We start from the raw sequence: 22,869 nt of genomic DNA, 5'->3' as shown, positions 1-22,869 counted from the left end.
GACAGAAGCGTACACCTCCAGCAGTCCTGAAGTCGCACAGGTCCGAATGCAACTCGGCTGGGAAACTGTCGCTTCCGGCAGTTTCATTCTTTTCGAGGGACTCAAGGGCCTCGGTCAACTCATCCAGAGATAATGGCTCATCCAGTCCCTAGCCCCAGCTGTGTCTCAGATCTCTCCATGTTAGAGAACAGGACCGACTGGGAGGCTGCGCTGCCTGTGGGCTGTATATCATATAGTCTGGTATAAAACAATTTGCTGATCCTCAGGGTGTCAGAGTGAGATGATATGACTGAGCCATCTTTCACCGTCAGGCTGCTGGTGCACTCGCTGGAAGAAGAAACACAAACACAGCTTATCCTGTTCCACAACGTGGGGTCTGGAGCAAAAGAATCCCTCCAGTGCAGAAACAGGCCCTTCGGCCCAACAATGACCTGACGAAAAGCAACCCTTACAGACCTGATGCCCTACCCTATATTTGCCCCTGACTAATGCATCTAACTTGCACATCCATGATCACAATGGCCAATTCACCTAAGCTGCACATTTTTGGTTAGTGGTAGGAATCCCACGCTGACACGGGGAGAACATAACATATAACTTTGTGAGGGACGTGTTTCTGGATGCTGTTTCCTTCTGGAGCTGTTCCACACTGCACCCCACTGCCACAACACCTTGATTGACTTTAGATCCTTGGGTGGAAGCTGAGTGAGTTACTGTACTCCTGCTCTGGCAGTTTTGAAGGGCCCGTATAGGCCCAGCCCTACTATTTAGCTTACTCAGAACTGATAACAAAGACAGAACCTTTCTTTTGAGCTCCTATAAACCAACCACTCAGACTGTGTTCTCTTCCTCCAACTCTCCCCACAAGAAAGAAGGAACAATCATCAATGGCAATAGGCAACTACTAAAAGCAACACTCACTGCCAACTTCCTGCTCAGAAGAGAACACTATTAATCCTCCTCATGGTTGGTGAAACCACACACTCAAGAACCCACTTCTCTAGGAAAAAACTATAGAAATGATCCCTAAGAGTATAGTCTTAACTAATAACCCACTCTCATTCACATGCCAATTGCACACACACACATCACAGTTAGGGCTTAGGCTTCAAACGCATCCATTTTGTCATTCATGTTATTGCAAAGCCTTTACTTTACATTATATTACAAATTATATACACAGAAACTGGTTTGTGTTTGAGCTATTACATTGAAATCAACTGATTGACAAACTCTAATTACCATAATCTATGCAATTGACCAATCAAATGTTACAAATGTATCACCATAAATTAGCAGGCAGTGTCACGTGACATCACTTCCAGGTTCATGACTCATGGTGATATTGTACAGTTCCTTCATAAGTCATAGATTCACAGAATCACTACAATGCACATAGAGACCCTCTGAAGAGCAAATCACACAGACCCAAAACGTTTCTGTTTATTTCAAATGCATACTTTATTTGCAAAAATATCTTACATACAATACATATCCTGTGCTGTTTCGTCTTGAGAGATAAAGAAACATTGCAGTGTGACTCTACCCAGCAAACAAGCCCAAGGCAATTCTTACTAGTACAAGATAATATTTGCATATATTTGCAGCATTAGGAGGGTCCTGAAATTGACCGGTCTCCCATGTAAATTTTTCAGAAAGACCTGAGAGTGTGGCCTCTCCCCACTGTGCCTTGACAGCAACAGCTCCAACATTTAGTGCGTCCCTCAGCAATAAGTCCTGGACCTTGGAACGTGCCAGTCTGCAACACTAGGTTGAGATACTATACTGGAAGACCAACAAGTTTTGGGACAACCAAAGAGTGCCTTCACCAAACTGATGGTCCTTTAGCCATTGTCAATGTTTGCCTCAGTGTGTGGCCCAGGAACAGACCTCTGCCACATACAACAGCAAGACTGCCTCACATCTGATGGCCAGGTTTTTACCCACAATGGAGAGGGGGCGGGGCTCCCAAAAACCCAGTTTCTGCCTCACATTGGTAATCCCCAAGATTTTGCGCATAACCCGGCCCCTCTGAATCATACTCCTAGCACCTGCAGGTAGCCTGTCCTGACAGTGAAGGGAATAAAGGGTAGTTGGCCCAGTTCACAAAGAATATGGCTTCGCTCTTGCCTCAATTTACCTTGGCTCCCAGATGCTCATGAATCCATGAACTGACTGACAGCAGATGGGGCGGAAAATGACGACGTGTAGTAGGAAGCTTTGATCTGCAGGGCTCTGCTGCCTGGAATAGTTCCCCATCCCCCCTTCTCCTCAGACTTGCATCCTTCCTGATGGACTCAGCAAAGGGCTCCATGCAACACACAAACAAAGCAGGAGAGAGTGTGCCTGACTCCAGATCTGATCGGGAAGCTTTCTGATTCCCACATCTTGTTGTTGTTTGGTGCTGTGGTAATACTGCTGTCAGCAGGTCTGAGGACACTCTGACACGTCCTTGTGTCCACACAGCGTCTGTCTCCACTGGAGAGAGCCAGGAGGAGGGAGAAGCTGCGCTTGCTCAGTGTTACCAGCTGGGGAGTTTCTGGCTGTATCTCTCTCTCTCTCTCTCTTTCTCTCTCCCCCGTCTCTGCTTGTTGGGAATCAGCTGGAAGGTTCCGTTTTATTTTGCAGAAGGCGGCACAAGTTGGTCGCTGATTGCTGGCGGAAGCGGCCGAGGATGAAGTTCAGATATTAACAGGCACAATAAGTGGGGGCGTTTGTGCGGAGCTCTGCGCTCACGGACTTAACATTTTCCCACCAGTTTTGTTTTATTATTTGAAGAAAGAACGTTAATGTTTCTTTTTTTTGTGTGTGTGGCCAGAGCTCGCTCGATGCCAGGCTGTGTGAAACAACATTGAGTGGAAGTTGTGCGTCGTGAATCATGCCCAGCCGAGTGAACGAGGGGAGTTCAGTATGAGGGACAGGCCTTGCTCCTGGCTCAGGCAAGTCGTACAAAGGTATCTCTAATACTGCAACATGGTGTGGTCATTTATCCTGCCTGCTGTGGGCGCTTGTGCATGCACGTTGGTTTAAATCGCGACAGAAAGGGTTCTCTCCCCTTGGCCCAGTGAGTGAATGAACCCACTCGGTCTGGTCAGTACATATGGTCTCACCCAGGCTGGGAGTATGATATCTCCTGTTGCCTTCCGTGCCCCTGAATTAGACAGGTAATGTTGATGGAATGGCTTAGTTGCTTTTCCAGAAGTCAATTTAAGTGTGTATTTGACGAATCAAGAGAGGCACAATATTGTCTCTGCCGACTCAAGGTGCACCATTTATAGCCAGTTCAACCAAGTTCTTGAGAATACGCAGCTCCCATTGCCAGTCGGATGTCCAAATCAGGAAAAGGAATAAAAAATAACTGGTAAACTCATCCAAATTGTGTGCATGTCATTATCTGCAGTTCTTTGTACACTACTGTATTTTGCCATCCCATCTACCCGGAATGGCTTATGTGACATCTGTAAATATTTAGTTAAAGCCAGCTCAAAATTATTTGGGAATAAAACAAACCTTCCAGCTCAGTGAGCAAAATTACATCCAGCTCATTGGGCGGCACAATGGTTCAGTGCTGCCTCACAGCGCCAGGGACCTGGGTCGATCCAGCCTTGGGCGACTGTCTGTGTGGAGTTTGCATATTCTCTCCGTGTCTGTGCAGGTTTCCTCCGGGTGCTCCAGTTTCCTCCTACAATCCAGAGGTGTGCAGGTTAGGTGAAGTAGCCATGCTAAATTGTTTCCTGCCCGAAACGTCGATTCTCCAGCTCCTTGGATGCTGCCTGACCTGCTGCGCTGTTCCAGCAACGCATTTTCAGCTCTGATCTCCAGCATCTGTAGTCCTCACTTTCTCCTTGCTAAATTGCCCCATAGTGTTCAGAGATGTGTAGGTTAAGTGCATTAGTCCGGGGTAAATATAGGGTGGGGGCAATGGGTCTGGGTGGATTGCTCTTCAGAGGGTTGGTGTGGACTTGTTGGGCCAAAGGGTCTGTTTCCACACTGTAGGAATTCTATAAACTGTGAATGCTATAAATCAGAAACAAAAACAGAAGTTGCTGGAATAGTTCAGCAAGTCTGACAGCATCTGTGAAGGGAAATAGGAGTTAATATTTCAGACCCAAAACATTAACTCTCATTTACCTTCACAGATGTTGCCAGACCTACTGAACTTTTCCAGCAAATTCTGTTTTTGTTTCACTATCACTTGAAGTCAGTTAGCTCAATTGGCTGGATGGCTGATTTTTGATGCAGTGTGTTGCGAATATCATGGTTTTAGTTCCCACGACTGTCCTTCACCAGCTCTCCCCTTACCTGAGATGCAGTGACCCTCAGATTAAACAACCACCAGTCATCTCCCTCTGAAATGAGAGGGCAGCCTGCTCAGGGTTGAGTAGGACTAAACTACTAAACTTTACAATGTTTACATTATTATTGTTTAAATTGGGATCAAGTTTTAATTCTTGCAAGATAATTGATAGAATGCTTTGGAAATTTGTCTTTTTTTGCTGTCTTGATTATTGTCACAACTAATGCCGTAACTGTTATGTGTAGCATAGACATTTTTAGATTAACATTATTGACAATGATTTTGAAGTCCTATAACATAGGTAATTACTGTTGCTGCAGTAACTAAACAACTGTTGAAGAATATACAACTGTTAATAAGTTTAGGAACAGTTGGCGATTGCTTTGACACAAGTTCAATGGACTGTTTCACTCTTTTCTGCTCTTTATGCATTTGCTGTCTACCTTCGAAAAAAAATACAGCAAACTACTTATATCAATTACCAATTGAATTTTGTTAGAGTGGGAAATGTAACAACTGAAATCACCAGAACCAAAAAGAAAATAGACTTATAGCCTTTTCTAAACGACAATATGATATACCGTGTTACATATTTTGTAAACAGATTGCACAATGAGTAGATATTACTTTCATCTAACAATTGAATCTTAAATTGGAATAACATTTCAGATTTAAATCCCAATAGTATTAAAATAGAAGTGAAACCCAATAAAAAAAACTAAAGAAGTATTAATATCATGCTTACTAATGGAAGGATTCAGTTATGCATTGATCTAAGGGAATTAAATTAAGTTGCATTGCAATGAGATATTTTTGAAGCATAGATAATGGACATTGTACCAAATGTTTTCAAGTGTGTTATTCCTGTGTGTACTGTTGTACAAGTTTTGGATCTGTTTCATATTGTCAAAAGTGTTACAAATGAGCCTGACATCCTGTTGCATATCCTGTTGTACACACTGTAATTTTGATAAGTTGTTTCCTCACAGGAGATAATGTGTTGGAAACTTATTATAATATCTGCATTGGGAATGCAGATTTTCTGACATGCTGCAGCTCCAATGATCCTCTTCCTTGTGAATCTTCATTGACATTGTTGCAATATGCTCTTATCGCATGAGATTGTTTACAGATCTAATGTAGAGTGAATAAAAGGATGTTTATTTGTTCACTGGCTAAACCAGCCAGCATTTATTACCCCTCCCTTATTGTCCTTAGGAATGCAGTGGTAATCCACTTCTTTTCGGAATGGGGTAGATTGCCAGGGCAGTTGAATAGACCTATTAAGGTGGACTATATGAAGTGCCTGATCCCCTGCCTCCATTTGTCTGAAGGTCATTGGGACATGAGGGGCTGAGGAAGACTTCTGAGGGGAGCGTTAGTTACCTGCAGCCAAATAGGCACAAGTGAAGACTGCAGATGCTGGAGATCAGAGTCTAGATTAGAGTGGTGCTGGAAAGGCACAGCAGGTCAGGCAGCATCTGAAAAGCGGGAAAATCGACGTTTTGGGCAAAAACCCGTCCTGGTGAAGGTTTTGCCCAAAACGTCGGTTTTCCTGCTCTTCGGATGTTGCCTGACCTGCTGTGCTTTTCCAGCACCACGCTAATCTAGACCTGCAGCCAATTAGCGAACAATTGGCAAGTCAGAGATTTCAGGTGGAATTCCCATCCAAGGAGATCCAGGTTTAAGTCCCACCTGCTCCAGAGATGTGTAATGATATCTCTCAACAGGTTGCTGAGAAACATTCGAGAATTTCCATCCTTCTTGATTAGAGTCATAGAGTTGTACAGCATGGAACAGACCCTTCAGTCCAACTCATCCATGCTGACCATGTATCCTTATTTAATCTGGTCCCATTGGACAGCATTAAGCCCATATCCTCCGAAGCCCATCCTATTCGTAAAACTAACCAGATGCCTTTTAAAAGTTGTATTTGTAGCACCCTCCACCACTTCCTCCGGCAGCTAATTCCATACACGCACCACCCTCGGCATGAAACAGTTGCCCCTTAGGTCCCTTTTATATCTTTCCCCTCTCACGCTAAACCTATGCCCTCTGGTTCTGGACTCCCCCATCCCAGGGAAAAGACATTGTCTATTCACCCTGTCCATGCCCTTTCATGATTTTATAAATCTCTATAAGGTCACCCGTCAGCCTCCAACCCTCCAGGGAAAATAGTCCCAGCCAATTCAGCCTCTTCCTATAGCTCAAACCACCCAACCCTGGCAGCATCCTTTTAAGTCTTTTCTGGACACTTACAAGTTTCACAACATTCTTCCTATAGCATGGAGACCAGAAATGAATGCAGTCTTCCAAATGTGGCCTAACCATGTTCTGTACAGCCGCAAATGACATCTCAACTTCTATATTTAACATTCCTGATGAAAGGCTTATGCCCAAAACGCCGATTCTCCTGCTCCTCGGATGTTGCCTGACCTGCTGCGCTTTTCCAGCAACATACTCGCGACTCTCTTCTATACTCAGTGCACTGATCAATAAAGGAAAGCATACCAAATGTCTTCTTCACTATCCTATCTACCTGGGACTCCACGTTCAAGGAACTATGAACCTGCACTCCAACCTGTGGATGGAATCCCAGAACAGAGGTGTATGGTGATGGATCAGGAATTGGCAATGTTTAGGAGTCTCATTGGATACAAAGATAGCAGGCAAGGACAAGGAGGTTGGAGGGCTGGGGTTTGAGACATTGTGGGGTCTTAAAACCATAGTGAAGGCTCACTGAAGCTCTCAGTGAGGGACTGACCACCAGCCCACACTGAAAACTCTGACAGGCTAGGAACTTGGAACTCCCCTTCCATTTCTTCAATCCCAGCTGTGGCAGAATGTGGATTGAATTGCACTGGTGGTGTTGGCCATCAAAGTTAACCTGCTTCTGGTATAATCACAATGGGGTCAAGGACAGAGGCTCAATTGCAGCAGTGTGTACAAAATGCACTGCAGAATTTCACCAAGGTTCCATTAGATAGCACCTTTCAAACCCACAACCGCTACCATCTAGAAGAAAATTGTACCAGATACATGGAAACGCCAGCACCTGCGTTTCCCATCCAACGGCACTTACCATCTTGACTTATGGCAGCATAGGAACAGGAGTAGTCCATTCAACCTGTCAAATCTGCTTTGAAAAAATGGGCAGCAGAGTGGCTCTGTAGATAGCACTGCTGCCTCACAGCACCAAGGACCCGAGTTTGAATCTAGCCTCAGGTGATGGTCTGTGTGGGTTTCCTCCGGGTGCTGCAGTTTCCTCCGTAGTTCAAAGGTGTGCAGGTCAGGTGGATTGACCATGTTAAATTGCCCCATAGTATTCAGGAACGTGCAGGCTAGGTGAATTAGCCATGGGAAATCTGGCATTGCAGGGATAGGGAGGGACTGGGATGCTCTTCAGAGGGTCAGTGCAGACTTGATGGGCCGAATGGCCTCTTTCTACCTTTTAGGAAATCAATGAAAAAGATGCTGTGAGCAACATGTGAAATAAACGTCCAGGACCATTTTGCCACTTGAGCTTGATCCACTTACACTTTATGACAGGGAGTCCCTGGGCAGTGAGTAATAACAGTCTTGGTTGTTACTTCTTTGTTTTCTTAGCCCGTAAGACCACTGAGCGAGACTCGATGGCATTGACTGAGATCCATTAAGTCAGTAGAGCTTAGGAATCACACCTCAGGACTCATAGAGTCATAGAGATGTACAGCTTGGAAACAGACCCTTCAGTCCAACCCATCCATGCTGACCAGATATCCCAATCCAATCTAGTCCCACCTGCCAGCACTCGGTCCATATCTCTCCAAACCCTTCCTATTCATATGCCCATCCAAATGCTTCTTAAATGTTGCATTTGTACCAGCCTCCACCACATCAGCTCATTCCATACACATACACAAACTCAAAATTCACACTCAACTGTTTATTTTACCCTTTGTGGGGCTGGCTGGATGCTTCTAGCATTCTCATATTATTTTAGATTTCCAGCACTAGTGCTCATTGTTAGAAGAGCATATGATGTAGGAGCTGGAGTAGGGCCATTCCGTATATCGAGTTTGCTTCGCCATTGAGGGGGATCTGTGTGAAAAAGTTGCCTCCTAGGCCTTTTTATATCTTTCCCCTCTCACCCTAAACCTATGCCCTCTAGTTCTGGACTCCCCGACCCCAGGGAAAAAACTTTGTCTATTTATCCTATCCATGCCCCTCATAATTTTGTAAACCTCTACCAGGTCATCCCTCAGCCTCCGACGCTCCAGTGAAAACAGCCCCAGCCTGTTCAGCCTCTCCCTGTAGCTCAGATCCTCCAACCCTGGATGCATCCTTGTCAATCTTTTCTGAACCCTTTTAAGCTTCACAACATCTTTCTGATAGGAAGGAAACCAGAATTGCGCACAATATTCCAACAGTGGCCTAACCAATGTCCTGTACAGGCACAACATGACCTCCCAACTCCTGTACTCAATATTCTGATCAATAAAAGAAAGCATACCAAATGCCTTCTTCACTATCCTATAATATTGTTATATATATTCACATTAAGTGCTCAGTTGGTGATGGATTTTGAAGATAAATTGTATTGCAAATGGAAATCTAGGCCCTTTTATTATGTAGAATTACTGAGAGTTTCCACAAGTCAAATAGGCCATTCAGCCCAACATGTCAATGTTCCAAATGTGCATCTTTCCACCCTCTTCATTCTAATCCAATCAGCATGTCCTTCTTTTCCTTTCTCTCTCTCACATTTATCTCATCCCCTTCAATGTCTCTGTTTGTTTTGTCCCAACCACTGCATTTCAGTAGCGGGCTGCACATTCTAAGCATTCTTTCTGTTGAATTCCTCATTGGATTTATTTATGTGGCTGAGTCTTTTAAAAGAAGCAGTGTCACATTGTTACAACTGAGATCAAATTGAGAGAAAATTAGGTGCCTTGAATCTAATGTAAGAGTCCCATACAGACAGATGGTACAGCTGTTTAGCAGAAGACACCATGCAGTGATGAGCTGGCGGTTATTAACTGGGATTTCTCTGACACTTGAGTTTCGAGCATCAGCTGCGTTGATGTCAGCTGAAAGCCAAACACTTTCTCACTAGTGAGGGAAGGATTAGTGGCTCTCTCGGTTGGTCAGTTGCTGAATGTGTCAGCTGTCTGGATTGTAGAGCAGTATAAGGTTCAGGGATCCCGGACAGTATTTGTAGCATTTGTGCGTTCAGTTGAATGGTCCCAACTCAAAATTCACACTTAACTGTTTATTTTACCCTTTGTGGGGGTGGCTGGATGCTTCTAGCATTCTCCTATTATTTTAGATTTCCAGCACTAGTGCTCATTGTTAGAAGAGCGTACGATGTAGGAGCTGGAGTAGGGCCATTCAGTATATCAAGTCTGCTTTGCCATTGAAGGGGATCTTCGCTGATCTGATAATCCTCAATGCCACCACTTTTCCTGATAATCCTTGTTTCTCTGTGCCTGAGAGTCTGTCTTGAATATACTTAATGAACCAGCCTGAACAGCCCTCTGCAGTGAAGAGTTCCACAAATTCACTAGTGTCTGAGGGAAAACAAATCCTCATCTTTATCTTAACTTGGTGACCCTTTACTCTGGAATCATGCCCTCTGGTCCTAGACTTCCCACACGTAGCATCTGCTCTGCCAAGCCTTCTAGGAATCTTATACGTTTCAGTCAGGTCACCTCTCATTGTTTCAAAATCCATTGAGCACAAGCCCACTCTACTCAACCCCTTCTTGTAAGAAAATCCCTCCATGACCAGAGTCAACCTGGTGAACCATCTCTGGACTGCCTAATACGGTTACATCTTTTCTGAGGTTAGGGGATCAAAACTGTTCATAGTGTTCTCATCTTAAATGTAACAAAGAATGCCAGATGGTGCAGGTCTGAAACAAAAGCAGAAATTGCTGGGGAATCAGAGCAGCTCTGGAAGCATCTGTGGTGAGGAAGCAGAGTCGACGTTTCGAGTCCAGTGACCCTTCTTTTGAACAGACTCTTCTGAAATTTCTCCAGCAATTTCTGTTTTGGCCATAGTGTTCTGGCTGTGGTCAGGCTCATGCCTTTTATGGTTTCAGCAGAACTTGTTGACTTTAATGCTACATTCCCTTTGAAATAAAAGCTTCTTTTAAGTGAAGTCTCCAACTTGCTCGCAAATTGAAATCTCTGCCACATTCTGGACTGTATGCAGCTGCGTCATGTTGCAGTCCACATCATAACATTGTTCATTCATTAAAAGCTAAAAAAAGAGAGTCCGGTTTCAGCTTTACTGCTGAATCGCAGGCAGCCAGGTTTGACAATTTAAGAGGTCCCCACTGGTTGGACGTCATAGAATCATATGTTCCTGAAGGATTGCTTCAATGTACATCTCTTGCAACTTGATGTTTTGGTTTGTACCGTCGACTTGGGAATGAGGAAGTGCAGTGACAATGTTCAATTTACGATCATAGAATGACACCTCACAGATGGAGACCATTCAGTCCATTATGACAGTGCCAGAAAGAAAGCAAAACACTGACTGCGAACGTGTAGAGATTACTAAAGGGATTTCATTCTCAGGCACCATTCCAGACACTGGCAGCATGGTACTGCAATTGGAATACTGCTCTCCTATTTCTTCCCATTCTCCATCGAAGTCAATTAATCATCTATTATTTTTATGACCTTTCTTTACTGCCTTTATGTTCACTTTCTCTGAGGCAAATATATGTTCAGCAATGTCAATTGTATTTGTGCTGGCAAGTGGTGTGACACTGCTAATTCTGCCAATTAGTGTCAACCTCAAGCTGTGCCAGAATCAGGTTGAATGGAAAGGTAGCGTCACTTCTAGAACAGCACTTTCTGCTGTGCCAGCCTGATGATTATGTTATTCTTTCCCCTTTGGCTGAAGGATGAACTTATCAGTTCGTGGGTGGGGGGGGGGGGAAATTACACCGTGAGCTCTTACTCATTCCCAGAGGGTAAGTTATCATACTGGAAGTGTGGATGTCACTAGCAAGCTGGAATATATTGCCCTCCCTCATTGTCCTTGGGAAGGGGTTGGTGAGCTGCCCTCCTGTACTGTTGCAGTCCAGGTGCTGTAGATACACCCGCAGTGCTGTTCCAGGAGAGAGTTCCAGGATTTTGACCTGGGTGGGATCTCACAGCTATTACAGAAAATTGTAATAGCTAAGGGAAGGACAGTACTGACAGTTCAGTGTTCTACATTTTAGATGCTGTAGGAGGGATAGAAAGGGGGGCAAGAGAAAAAGAGGAATGTGTTTTTGATTAAGGAAAACATTATTACTGTAATCAAAGAGGATATTTCTGAGGAATCGTCCAGTGGGTGGAAATTAGAAATAAGAAAGGGGTGATCGTCTTGAGGGGATTGTATTATAGGCCCCCCAACAGTCCTAGGCTAACTGAGGAGTATATATGGAGAGAGATCTCAGATGTATGCAAGAATAATAGGGTTGTAACAGGAGACAATTTTAATTTTCCAAACATTGATTGGGACTGCCGTAGTATTAAAGGCTTGAATGGTGAGGAATTTGTTCAAGAAAAGTGTCTTTATCGATTGTAAATTATCTACTAGAGAAAGAACAAAACTTGGACCTTCTGTTGGAAAATAAGGCAAGGCAAGGGACTGAAGTTTTAATAGGGGAACACTTTGAGACTAGTAATCATAATACTATTAGTTTAAAATAGTTATGGAAAAGGATAAGCTTTCCATAAAAGTTAAAGTTTTTAATTGGAGAAGGGGAAATTTTGACAAGAATCATCAAAAGTTTACTGGATTATACTGTTTGCAGCAAAGGCATGACTGATTAGTGGGAGTCTTTCAAATATGCAAGGACAAGAGTTCAGGGACATTACATTCCTGTTAGACTGAAGGGTAATGCTGATCAGAGTAGGGAACAATGGATGAATAAAGATTTTAAGGATCTGGTCAAGAAGAAGAAAGTGTCACATATTAGATAAAGACAACTGGAATCAACTGAATGTCTTGAAGAGTATCACAAGTGTAGGGCCCTTCTCAAGAGGAAAATCAGGAAAGCAGAGATATGAGGTAGTCTTGGCAGATAAGGTTAAGGATAATCCAAAGAGATTCTACAAGTACATTGAGACCAAAACAGCAACTAGAGATAGAATCAGGCCCCTTAAAGACCAATGAGGCGTTTCTCAGGAGATGGGAGAGATACGAAAGAATGTCTTGCACCCATTTTTGCTGTGGAGAATGACATGCAGGCTAGAGAACTCAGGGAAATAAATATTGATGTTTTGAAAACAGTTCACATTACAAAAGAGGAAGTGCAGGAGGTATAGAAAACATAAAGGTGGAAAAATGGGTATATGAATAGGAAGGGTTTGGAGGGATATGGGCTGGGTGCTGGCAGGTGGGACTAGGTTGGGTTGGGATATCTGGTCGGCGTGGACAGGTTGGACTGAAGGGTCTGTTTCTGTGCTGTACATCTCTATAACTCTATGACTCTAAATCTCCAGTACCTAATCAAGTGTATCCCAGGGAAGTTAAGGAGGAAATTGCGGGTCTCTAGCAGAAATAGTTGTATCATTTATAAACACGGGTGAGGTGCCAGAGGATTGGAGGATGGCTAATGAAGTGCCTTTACTTAAGAAAGGCTGTAAGCAAAGCCTGGAAACTATAGGCCTGTGAGCCTGACAAACTTGGTGGGTACATAGTTGGAGGTGATTCTGAAAGAATTTACATGTATTTGGAGAGGCAAGGACTGATTAAGGATAGTCAGCTTAGCTTTGTACAAGGAAAATCATGTTTCATAAACTTGATTGAGGTTTTTGAGGAAGTAACTAAAAAGTTTGGCCTTGACCAAGATCTTTGTTTCCTCATTAGCCACTGGAGAGGTCCCGGAGGACTGGTGAGTAACTAATGTTCCTCTATTCAAGAAGGGAAATAGGAATAATCCAGGAAACTATAGACTAATGAGTCTCACATCGATGGTTGAGAAGATTTTGTGGACAATTCTTGTTGGAGGGATAAGATTTATATGCATTTTGAAAAACATGGTCTAATTAGGGACAGTTAGCATTGCTCTGTACAGGGCAGGTCATGTCTTACTAACTCGATTGAATTTTTCAGGGAGGTGATGGAAGTGATTGATGCGGGTAGAGCAGTAGATGTTTTTTACATGGATTTTAGTAAGGCTTTCAATATGATCCCTCACTGTAGGTTCATCAGATAATTAAAATTCATGGGATCCATGATGACTTGGCTACGTGAATTCAGAATCGGCTTGCCCATAGAAGGCAGAGGGTAGTGGTGGAAAGGTGTTTTTCAGGCTAGTGATCTGTGACTAGTGGTGTCCCGCAGGGATCAGTACTGGGACCTCTACTGTTTGTGATATATATAGATACCTTGGATGAAAATGTAGATGGGTGAGTTAGTAAGTTTACAGGCAATAAAAAGTCAGTGGAGTTGTGGATAGTGTGGAAGGTTTTCAAAGGATACAATGGGATGTAGCTCAGTTGCAGATATGGACTGAGAAATGTCACTGTGGAGTGCTGCGTTTTGGGACATCAAATGTTAAGGAAAAGTATACAGTTGATGGCAGGACCCAGAACAGCATTGTTGGGAATCTTGGGGTTCAAGTCCATAGCTCCCTGAAAGTGGCCACGCAAGTAGATAGGGTGATAAAGAAGGCATATGGCATGCTTGCCTTTATTTGTCGGGGAATTGAGTACAAGAGTCAGGATGTCATGTTGCTGTTTTATAAGACTTTGATGAGGCCATGCTTAAGAGTATCACATTTAATTCTGGTCACCACATTACAGGAAGGATGTGGAGGCTTTGGAGAGGGTGCAGAAGAGATTTACCAGGATGTTGCCTGGATTAGAGGGTGTGAGCTATAAGGACAGGCTAGAAAAACTCAGGTTGTTTTCTCTGGAGTGGCAGAGGCTGAGGGGAGACTTGATAGAAGTCTCTAAAATTATGAGATGATGGTCAGAAACTTTTTCCTAGTGTTGAAATGTCTAAAACTGGGGGCCATGCATTTAAGGTGAGAGGGGGAAAGTTCAAAGGAAATGTGAGGGGCAAGTATTTTACACAGGGAGTGGTAGGACTGTGGAAGGCACTGCCATGGGTGGTGGTGGAGGGAGATACGTTGGGGACACTTAAGAAGCTTTTGGATAAGCACATGATTATGCAAGGAGTGGAGAGATATGGATCATAGGTAGGTAGAATGGATCAGTTTAATTTGGCATCCTGATTGGCACAATGTCATGGGCTGAAGGGTTGGTTCCTGTGCTGAACAGTTTTATGTTCCATTGATGAGGGTAGAGTGGTAGATCTTGTTCATATGGATTTTAGAAAAGCCTTTGACAAGGTTCCGCTTGGTAGACTAATTAGTAAAGTTATATCACATGGGATTCAGGGCGAGCTTGCTAATTGGATACAAGTAGGAGATAGAGGGAGTGTCTGGACCAGCAGTGTTCCATAGGGATCGGTACTGGGTCCACTTTTCTTTGTCATTTGTATAAACAGTTTGGATGAAAATATAGGAAGCATAGTTAGTAAGTTTGTGGGTGACACCAAAATTGGGGACAGTGTAGAAGGTTATCTAACATTATAAAGAGATTTTGATCAATGGGCTGAGGAGTGGCAGATGGAGTTTAATTTGGGTAAATGTGAGGTATTGCATTTTGATAAAACAAACAAAGTCCCGACTTATACAATTAATGGTAGGGCCCTGGCTAGTGTTGTAGAACAGAGAGACCTAGGGGTTCAGGTACATAATTCTTCGAAATTTGTGCTGCAGTTAGACAGGGTAGTTAAGAAGGCATTTAGAATGCTTGCCTTCATTGCTCAAACTTTTGAATATAGGAGTTGGGACATCATGTTGAATTTCTAAAGGACATTGGTGAGGCCTGTTCTGGAGTACGTGTGCAGTTCTGAGTGCCTCGCTAAAGGAAGAATATTATTAAATTGGAGAGGATTCAGAAAAGATTTACCAGGATGTTGCTGGAAATGGAAGGTTTGAGATATAAAAATAGGCTGAATAGGTTGAGACATGTTTTCACTGGAGCGTCAGAGATTATGGGGTGACCTTATAGAGGTTTATAAAATCATGAAGGGCATAGATAAGTGAATAGCAAAGGTTTTTTTTTCCCCTAGGGTGGGGGAGTTCAAATCAATGGGGCATATTTTTAAGGTGAGAGGATATTTGAAAAAGAACATGTGGGGCAACTGTTTTACGCAGAGTGGCGAGTGTGTGGGATGCACTGCCAAAGGAAGTGGTGGATGCAGGTGGAGTTATAATGTTTAAAAGGCATTTGGGTAAACACATGAATAGGAATGATTTGGATAGATATGAGGCAACTGCAGGCAACTGGGGACTCTCCTAGTTTGGGATTTTAAAAAAAATTTCAAAATATACTTTATTCATAAAATTATTTGGATATCTATAGCTCTACAATCGGTCATGCCATTCTTATGCACACATTGCATTGCTTTACATACAGAGATTGGAATTAATCATTCATATATTAATTCATGAGGCATCAGCGGAGCCCACTTACTGCGTGAGCCCCCTGTTCTTCTGAGGCAGGCAGATGTTACACAGTGGTCTTTCCCCACCGTGCCTTGGCGGCAGCTGCCCCAAGCTTCAGCGCGTCCCTCAACATGTAGTCCTGGACCTTGGAATGTGCCAGTCTGCAACACTCAGTCGGGGTCAACTCCTTCAGCTGGAAGATCAACAGGTTTCGGACCACCCAGAGAGCGTCCTTCACTGAATTGATGATCCTCCAGGCACAGTTGATGTTTGTCTTGGTGTGCGTACCAGGGAACAGACCGTAGAGCACGGAGTCCCGCGTCACGGTGCTGCTCGACAAACACCACTGCATTCCTCCCCAGACTTCCTTTGCGTGGGCACATTCCAGAAGGAGGTGTGTGACAGTCTCGTCCCTCCGCAGCCGCTTCGAGGGCAGTGTGCGGTGCGGCTGAGAGTCCGGGCGTGCATAAAGGATCTCACAGGCAGAGCCCTTCTCACCACCAGCCAAGCCATGTCTTGGTGCTTGTTGGAAAGTTCTGGTGATGAGGCATTCTGCTAAATGACTTTGAGAGTCTACTCAGGGAACCGCTCGATAGAATCCACCCTCTCCTTTTCCCGAAGGGTCTCAAGGACACTACGTGCTGATCACTTCCTGATGGACTTGTGGTCAAAGGTGTTTTTTTTCATAAACTTCTCCATGAAGGACAGGTGATACGGAACAGTCCAACTACTCGGAGCGTTCCGCGGCAGCGAGGCCAGGCCCATCCTTCGCAACACCGGGGACAGGTAGAACCTCAGTACGTAGTGACACTTGGTGTTTGCATACCGGGGATCCACGCACTGCTTGATGCAGCCACACACAAAGGTGGCCATCAGGGTGAGGGTGGCATTGGGTGTGTTTTTACCCCTGTTGTCCAGAGATTTGTACAGCGAGTCCCTTTGGACCCGGTCCATCTTTGATCTCCATACAAAATGGAAGATGGCCCGGGTGACTGCAATGGCACAGGTTCTGGGAATAGGCCAGACCTGTGCCACATATAACAACACTAACAGTGCCTCCTAGTTTGGGAAAATGGTTGGTATGTATCTAATTCGACTGAAGGGTCTTTTTTCCATGCTGTATAACTGTACGGATACTAAAGGAACAGCAGTGCATTTCTGAGTCAGCATGGTATGTGGCTTGGAGAGAAACATTCTAGTGGTGGTGATCCAATGCACTTGCTGTCCTTGTTCTTCTAGCTGGTGTGGATTGCAACTTGGGAGATGCTGTTGAAATTCTGCAAACCCTTGCCAAGGAGATCCTTATAACCATTGAAAGGTGGAGGCTAGTTTTGAATTTTGAGTGGACTAGGTTTGAGGACAAAGTGCAGAGTTTGGAAGATTGGTATCTATCCCACTCCACCCATGTAAATGCATACAGCATTGTAACTGTCACGGACAATAAATAATAATCCAAAGACCTTGCCACTGCTTTGCACTAATGCTTTTCTAGGCAGTTATGGTAATGTTCATTGCAAGACATTTTCTAAATATATTCTTATTTCTAATAATTATTTTTCTCTTTATCTCCAGAGCTTAATGTTGCCATGGCAGCCAGTAGATTGTTCGATACTTCTGATGCTGTGGAACTCTTTGCTCCTCAGTGTCTATACTTGAAGCCGATTGCAAGGTTGACAATCAGTGTGATATTTCCCAAGACTAAGTTATCCTCAAGACTCATTTCAAACTGGGAAGTGATGGAGACCCTGAAGAAAATGGCATACCCAGATCAGATTACATCGCTCAAAGTCTCACGCAGCACAATGGACTTCATTCGCTTTGAGGCAGAGGTTGAAAATAAGAATCAAGTTCAAACTGTCTGGGAAAAGTTTAACAACAAAACTATTAAGGTGAACGGTATTAATGAGACAGCGAAAGTGCTGGCAGTTGTAACTCAAGTCAACTTTCCCAGCCCGTGTGACTGGGAGTCCTTTTTTAAGACTGCTGACTGCATGAATGAGGCCTTGCCTGGTGAGAGACCTGACACTATCCATATGGAAGGGCTACCTTGCAAGTGGCTCTCTTCAAAGCAGCTCAATAGGGAGAAGCCAATGGAAGAGATCCTTCAAAAGGTCTTTGGCAGATTTGGAAAGATCCGAAATGTTGACATTCCCATGTTGGATCCCTATCGAGAGGAAATGACGGGGAAGAAGTTCAACACTTCCAGCCTTGGTGGCCTCCCCACCTTCGAAGCATACATCCAATACCAGGATTATTCAGGCTTTGTGAAGGCAATGGAGTCCTTACGGGGAATGAAGTTAATGTACAAAGGGGATGATGGAAAGGCAGTGGCATGTAACATAAAGGTATGGAGTTACAATCTTTGCATTTGTTACACATGATTAAATATTTTGAAGCAGAGCAGGATGGTAACCTCAGTGTCCTGAACAATATTATCTCTCAGTTCACATCACAAAATACAGCCAATTATCTGGGCTGCATCACCTTGCTGTTTATGGAAATTGGCTGCCTTATTTCCTACATGATGTGAGACCAGAGGAAATAGTAACATGATTAGGCCAGTCAGTCCTTAGTGTAAAAAGTGGGGTCTGCAGATGCTGGAGATCAGAGCTGAAAATGTGTTGCTGGTTAAAGCGCAGCAGGTCAGGCAGCATCCAAGGAGCAGGAAATTTGACGTTTTGGGCTAAAGCCCTTCATCAGGAGGCTAGTCAGTCCTTAGACCTGCTCCAGCATTTAATAAGATTCTGAAGAAGTCATTGGATTTGAAATATTAACTCTGCTTCTCTCCGCGGACCTGCTGAGTTTCTCTACCTTTTTTTTGTTTTTGTTTCCGATTTCCTGCATCTGCAGTCTTTCAGTTTTTTGTACAATGAAATCATGGCTGCACTGATTGTGACGCTAGGTGCACTGTCTTGCTTCCACCTATAATCATGGTTGAAGAGAAATTTACCTTGGCCAATATATCCACAAACCTAACCTCCATCCCTCTCTGTGGAAGAGAATTCGAAGGACTAGTGATTAGTGACCGCAGTAACTACATTTCAGAAGTGTTCATTGGCTGTATAGTGCTTTGGCAAAAAAAAGTGCAATACAAATGCAAGTCTTTTGTTGTTAGAATAAATTATTGCTTCATAGTAGCACATGCCACTATAATAAGGAAGAAAAGACACCTATTTAGCTTGGGGAAAGGAATAAATTCTAATCTCTGCTTCCCAGTAGACTATTCTAAATTTCCTTCAATTTCATTAATTAGTCCTGTTTGCATCTGCACATTGGAGATTGAAGGGTATGATCAATTTGATTCCCTGCTAGTTGGCTGATTTATTAGTGCCACCTTCTGATGAACAGTATCTTTACTCCTAATGTGTGCTTGTTTTAAGGTGCAGTAACTCGTACAGGGACCGGTCTCGTACTTTCTCTTCCAGGTGACCTTTGACACAACCAAGCACCTTAGCGACTCAGCTATTGAAAAGCGAAACCTGGAGAGGTTGAAGCTGCAAGAGTTGGAGAAGCAGCGTGAGGAACAAAAGCGGAGGGACAAGGAAGAGGAACAGGCCAAGGAGGCTGAACGGTAAATCAGAATCTACTTTGTGGGTGAGACTATATCGAAACTTGTCAACAGTGTCTCCAAGTCAGTCAAGAGCCCACGTTGCAATAACTACAAAACTAGATAATCAGTCAACAAAATCAGTGGTATAAACCCATTGTATAGTTTTGTGTGATGCTCTGCTTTGTGTACTCCACTGTGATGGTTACTAGTTGTTGAGCTGATACTAAATGGTAGATATTGTCACCCTGACCCCAATCCCTTCCAACTTCTAACAGCATTTATGGAATTCTTAAATTTTAACATTTTGGTCTGCACACAAAAAGGGGACACGTAGAAAGCAGAGAGGTCGGGACAGAAACCAATAGTTGAACCAATGCCTGCTGGTGGAAACATTTGTCATTGGCTTCATATCTGCAGAACTTATTTGACACTGTCAAAATTAGACAGTAAATGATCCCATTTGCAAACTGTTCTGTTAAAGGTTAGTGGTAGCATGATCTATATGGTGATTGGGCTAGGGAATCAGAATACATTGTAAAACGTACAGTGTGCACAGACTTAAAAATTGAATATCTCCATGAAATTCAGTTGCTAAATGCAAGCAACCAAGGAATCCAGTTTAGCTCTCACTTGGATGTTCCTATGTATATTTGGAACATTGTTGTCTTACTTGGTTGGGAATTAACATGGAGAATTTATCCCCAATAAATGGATAAGTAGAACTTAGCTCAGGAATTTCAAATAAATACATTCAGTGATTAGGTCAGACTCCTATTGCTAAGTTAATAAGAATATTGATTGGTGGGCTTTAAGCTATGTACTGTACTGGTGTAGAGTGGGACGCTCATATTTATGCGTGAGAGAGAGAAAGCAAAACATTAGATTAGACTTACAGTGTGGAAACAGGCCCTTCGGCCCAACAAGTCCACACCGACCCGCCGAAGCGCAACCCACCCATACCCCTACATTTACCCCTTACCTAACACTACGGGCAATTTAGCTTGGCCAATTCACCTGACCCGCACATCTTTGTGACTGTGGGAGGAAACCAGAGCACCCGGAGGAAACCCACGCAGACACGGGGAGAACGTGCAAACTCCACACAGTCAGTCGCCTGAGTCGGGAATTGAACCCGGGTCTACAGGCGCTGTGAGGCAGCAGTGCTAACCACTGTGCCACCGTGCCGCCCTAAACATAGTGTGTTTTTGTTTTGTTTCTGAGTGCTGTTTCATTGGCTCTTTCTTAAAAATGCTCATGTGAATGTTGGATGAGTACAGAATCAGATTTGGCTTCATGGGTGGGTCAGGAAAGTACAAAATCATTGGATCCAATGTTGGTTCCCAGAGCAAATGGTGGCGGTTTAATGGGTATTTTTGTAACTGGGACACTATTTCCAGTCAGCTCTGAACTTGTGATATGTTTAAATGATTTGGACTTGTGTGTAATGGAATAGGATTAAACTCGACAGGGTAGTTGACAGTGAAGGAAGTGGCTATAGGCTGCAGGAAGGTATCAATGGACTGATCAAGGAGGGTGGGAGAAGGAGAAGTGTGAGGTAGTCTATTTGGGGAAAGCAAAGGAGGCAAGAGAAATATCCAATAAATGATCAAAAAATACTGATTCATCTGTCACTCATCAGCAGCAAAGTAGATTGACTGGTCGTGTATCCATTTGTGTGATCTTGCTGTGTGCACATTCATTCTAAATCAACTATCTTAAGGGTGTGAAGGGAACTATACAAATGCAAGATTTTTTTCTTTGAGAAAAGGTAATTGTGATACAAATAACATATATCTTCTACAGCAAACGTACAGCATAACATTTTTGTATACGTCCACATGTTTATGGGCGGCACGGTGGCACAGTGGTTAGCACTGCTGCCTCACAGCGCCAGAGACCTGGGTTCAATTCCCGCCTCAGGCGACTGTCTGTGTGGAGTTTGCACATTCTCCCCGTGTCTGAGTGGGTTTCCTCCGGGTGCTCCGGTTTCCTCCCACAGTCCAAAAATGTGCAGGTCAGGTGAATTGGCCATGGTAAATTGCCTGTAGTGTTAGGTGCAGGGGTAAATGCCGGGGAATGGGTCTGGGTGGGTGCGCTACGGTGGGTCGGTGTGGACTTGTTGGGCCGAAGGGCCTGTTTCCACACTGTAAGTAATCTAATCTAAAAAAAATGTAACTAACTGCCTCAACACTAGACATTAATGTGTATTTTAGTTACAACTTTACAGAACCAACCGAAGCATAATTTCTATAGGACATGAACATTTTGAATGCACTGGGTATGAAAATACTCTGAATAAAATAAACTGCTAGTTTTTACTTCACTATCTGTCAGCTTTTAAAAAAGAACTAATCCAGCTAGAGTGTAAAACCAGCATTGCACCCAGTGCTGGCCATTTCTTAAGTGACAGGTTAGGGTTAAAATTGTCCCTCTTCAGACCTCAGCTGACAATCAGTAAAACCACTTATTGTTCTACAAGCTACGCTTCATTGAATCGTAGTGCAAAAAAAAGTCACATGGCACTCGCATATCCTGCTGCAGCACACGGGGCAGGAGATTTAGAGGGGATTTGAAGAAAATGCTTTTCACCCAGAGGATGGTGGATATCTAGAACTAAAAGTGTAGGACGGGTAGGTACTCTCAAGACATTTATGAACTGCTTAGATAAACACTTGAAATGCTATAGCCTACGAGGGTCAAGTGCTGGTAAACAGGGTTAGAATAGATAGGTACTTGATGATGTGGATAGAGTGGGCTGAAGCCAAAAGAGAAAATGCTGGAAAATCTCAGCAGGTCTGGCAGCACCTGTAAGGAGAGAAAAGAGCTGACGTTTCGAGTTTAACTGACCCTTTGTCACAGCTGAGCAGTGAAGGTGGACAGGGGGAGAGAGACAAACGAAATTCCTGTCGGAGAGAAGAGCCGTACTTCTTCAGGGTAGGTATTCCTGGCAGTGGGTTAAACGCTGGATAAAAGCAAATTACTGCAGGTGCTGGAAGTGGGCTGAAGGACCTCTTCCATTCTATTAAAATTCTAAGACTGTATAACTTGTGTTGTAGACACAACTTAGAACATTGTTCTGAAGCATTATCCGGAGATGCAATCTGCTGAAAATGGACACTGAATCAAAGAAGGAGAAAGTGAGGTCTGCAGATGCTGGAGATCAGAGCTGAAAATGTGTTGCTGGAAAAGCGCAGCAGGTCAGGCAGCATCCAAGGAACAGGAGAATTGACGTTTCAGGCACAAGCCCTTCATCAGGGCTTAGGGCTTGTGCCCGAAACGTCAAGTTTCCTATTCCTTGGATGCTGCCTGACCTGCTGCGTTTTTCCAGCGCCACATTTTCAGCACTGAATCAAAGAAGTACATTTTAGAAAGAGTGACCAAAAGCTAAGTCAAAAAGGTCAGCTGTGAGAAGAATGGTGAAGATGGAATGAGGGATGGATATAATTTCACAACTTTTCAAATTATTTCACTTACATGCATGGGGAAGAAAGTCTTTTCACGGAAAGAGAAACAAGG

The 22,869-nt window shown here is 43.7% G+C and overlaps 1 protein-coding gene and 1 non-coding gene across 2 annotated transcripts in view; one reads left to right on the top strand and one right to left on the bottom strand.

The window, feature by feature from the left end:
* Nucleotides 1–826: 826 nt before the first annotated feature.
* LOC132820547 (small nucleolar RNA U3) lies at nt 827–1,042 on the bottom strand. The gene has a single exon (XR_009645211.1). It is a non-coding gene; the product is annotated as a small nucleolar RNA U3 (small nucleolar RNA).
* Nucleotides 1,043–2,541: 1,499 nt separating this feature from the next.
* The window catches only part of LOC132820111 (A-kinase anchor protein 17B-like), a 35,789-nt gene continuing 15,461 nt past the window's right edge, over nt 2,542–22,869 (top strand). Inside the window, exons 1-4 of the mRNA XM_060832035.1 lie at nt 2,542–2,704; nt 2,819–2,954; nt 17,376–18,148; nt 19,229–19,374. Coding sequence (XP_060688018.1) covers nt 17,390–18,148; nt 19,229–19,374 — 905 coding nt within the window. The 5' untranslated portion in view covers nt 2,542–2,704; nt 2,819–2,954; nt 17,376–17,389. The remainder of the gene's footprint in view (nt 2,705–2,818; nt 2,955–17,375; nt 18,149–19,228; nt 19,375–22,869) is intronic.

Source organism: Hemiscyllium ocellatum, chromosome 11 (genome assembly GCF_020745735.1).
Source record: "Hemiscyllium ocellatum isolate sHemOce1 chromosome 11, sHemOce1.pat.X.cur, whole genome shotgun sequence".
NCBI lineage: Eukaryota > Metazoa > Chordata > Chondrichthyes > Orectolobiformes > Hemiscylliidae > Hemiscyllium > Hemiscyllium ocellatum.
The sequence above is the reverse complement of the archived record's forward strand: the minus strand, read 5'-3'. Positions and strand labels throughout refer to the sequence as shown.